The sequence below is a fragment of the Eptatretus burgeri genome, chromosome 4 (assembly GCF_056783735.1).
Source record: "Eptatretus burgeri isolate ZD-2024b chromosome 4, Ebu_testis_v1, whole genome shotgun sequence".
Classification (NCBI taxonomy): Eukaryota; Metazoa; Chordata; class Myxini; order Myxiniformes; family Myxinidae; genus Eptatretus; species Eptatretus burgeri.
The window spans coordinates 108,540,120-108,542,910 of record NC_140964.1 but is presented as its reverse complement, the minus strand read 5'-3'; the positions used below and the strand labels follow the sequence as shown (position 1 = coordinate 108,542,910).

General features: G+C 38.2%; 1 protein-coding gene across 5 annotated transcripts in view; it reads right to left on the bottom strand.

Moving 5' to 3' along the window:
- Positions 1 to 2,791, bottom strand: part of LOC147028870 (synaptic vesicle 2-related protein-like) — a 297,753-nt gene that overhangs the window by 121,595 nt on the left and 173,367 nt on the right. For all 5 annotated transcript variants that reach the window (XM_085879658.1, XM_085879653.1, XM_085879655.1 and 2 more), the window contains exon 12: positions 653 to 760. In XM_085879658.1, coding sequence (XP_085735784.1) covers positions 653 to 760 — 108 coding nt within the window. The remainder of the gene's footprint in view (positions 1 to 652; positions 761 to 2,791) is intronic.

Genomic DNA, 2,791 nt, shown 5'->3' with positions numbered 1-2,791 from the left:
TTTTCAATCTCAGCACTGAAGCTTTCCTTCTGAAGTGTTCATTACACAGCAGACGAGCCTGTGACACCTCTTCAGCAGATGCAAAACGTCTTCCCACAAAATTGGTGGATTTTTACTTTTGCTTTCAAAAATTTATTGCTGAATTTCATGTTCATTTTATCTTCTGCATCACCATTTATTTAAGAAGAGGTTGGATCTCATCTTTCCTGGAGCTTTCTGCCACAACCATTTTCTTGGGACGAGAAGCCATTAATTTAATTTCAGAAATGGAACAAGTAGTGCAAGACACTACATTTACCCGGTATCGATCAGTAATTATTGAGACAGTACATTGGATATTTTGCAAATACACAGACCCTTAATCAAAACGTTTATAAGTAGCGAAAACAAATTTTTGGGATGACCCTTGTAGAAGGCAGGTTTTAATTCTGATGATTTTTATAACAGCATAGGAATGGTACTAAAGAATTGAAATGAAATTTCATTGATCAAGCTTTACAACCTGGAGTTAAATGAACTTGTTGAAAACTAATGTTGACTGAAAATGAGTGTTCCTGTCTTTTTCATTTTTAAGCAAAGCAACTGTTGACGTAATCACTATTATGAATTTTCCTCTCAATATTGTTCTTTAAAAATGGACATTTCAATTTACCTGGAAACTCAGCAAATGTTGTCCACAGGATGGTGATATAGTCTTTTGTGGTGAGAAACTGGCATGGATTTATGCAGTTTGAAGCCTCTGAAGCAACATGATCAGCCACTGTGGGACACAGGTTATGCTTTCGGATAAGAAGAAACCAGAGACTGAGGATGGTAAAAAAACACCAAGGGAGGAAGGTTCTTTTTGAAGTTTTTGCTGAGGAAGTTTTTCTTGTTGCAACTCAATTTAAAACACCTCGTGAAGTACAGAAGCACATATCTTGTAAATTTAACAAAGCACAAAGAGAAAGCTAGCCAGCCTGGCAAATGTGTACTAAGAAAACTTTCAATGCCTTCCTTCAAGCTTGGTGTATTTTTACTTTTCATTTCAAAAATTTATTGCTGAATCTAATGTTCATTTTATCTCCTCATCACCATGAATTTAATGAGAGGTTGGATCTCATCTTTCCTGAAGTTCTCTACCACGACCATTTTCTTATGACGAGAAGCCATTAATTTATCTTGCAGAGTACCCCAACCTACGGGCGATCTTGTTCCAAGCATGCAACATGTTCTTCTGATGCAAACATTTATTTGGGCGGTGTATAGGCAACTGACAGCTCTGTATACGCAAAAAATTAAATAACTCGGGGTTATGTGCAAGAAGCAAAAACATACCGACTGATTATAATTTAAAACACCTCACTATGCACGAAAACATGGGGACAAGAATACTGTACATACTGCAAATGGTGGAGACTTGTCATACCCTCCCACGCCTGCAGGCGGCGCGACATGATAAACATTTACAAAGATAATTTGCATCCTCCCCCTGACCCTTCCCCAAGACCCCAGCAAATATAAAAACACCCTTACACATTAATTGGGTTCATGCTGATCCTTTGTTGCAAGTCTGGATGCAATTGGCCCAGAACAGTGGTGGGAGGTTGTAGCGTGACAAACGCACACACAAACACAGGTCCGTGAATTATAGTAAGGATTACACAAAGAGAGATCATTAGATTTGTTCCTTTGTTAAAAGTGGTCACCCATGCCACATCGACTCCATACGAGATGGGGATGCAGATGAAGTTGGATGGAATTCTCTGTTTTGACCTTGAAGGATATTTTCAGGTCTTACTTGACATGTTATCAATAATGCATTGACAGACACATAAGATATGCCATTTTAAATAAAAAGTACCAGAAATATGGTGTTGATTGGGTTGCCAAAGCCATTGATAAGAATATCGTTGCTTTGTAAATCGTATAATACAAGCGATCTACTGTTTGTTAATTCATACTGAGACAATGGCACCAGTATTCCCACGTTGAAAAATCAAACACGTTTTATTGAAGATTTCAATTTTCTGGCGACTGCAAACAAAAACAAACATTTATTCATCAATTCGATTATTTAGTTCGAATATTTATTGCGAGTATTTCTTGAGAACATGTGCAATTAAAAAAAAATCAAAATAGCATTGATTAACTCCACGTCTGAAGGTGGATGGAGGTTGGCTTCACCCCTGAATGGTTGTCTGTCTGTTGTCTGTGAGCAGCATATCTCAAAAAGTATGGACGGATTTGGAGAACACTTTGTGGACAGGACGAATTGATTCGATTTTGGTAAAGATCTGGTTGCGGATACTATAATTTTTAAGTGATTCTTCACCATTGAAAGATGGGGTGAAAAACAATATATAGCACAATATCTCAAAATGTTGTGGACAGGTTACATCAAAACTTGGTGGATTAGTTGGGTAGGTGATAAGTAAAGCCAATTATATTTTGGTTGAGGTCTGAATGCCTTCCAATCAGTGGGATACAAAATGTAAACTGTTCAGCATGGCAGAAGTATGTGCTCTTCTTATCTGAGTGCCGTTCTTGTTATTATTCTATTTTCATTGTAGTCATCTTCATTACTCACACTGTGGCCTCTCCAAAGGCATGAGTATTGTGACGATCCTGTCTTTGTATTCTCCAGTTTGTCAACAGAACAGCACAGTAATGTCAGACATGAGATCAGGGCCGTCTCTGGACATATCTTGTGGAATGACAGTTTGGCATCACGCCTTATTCTCCAAACTCTCTGCCTATGGCATTGAAGGTCAACTTCACACATGGCTTACCGACTTCCTCTACTCTCGCA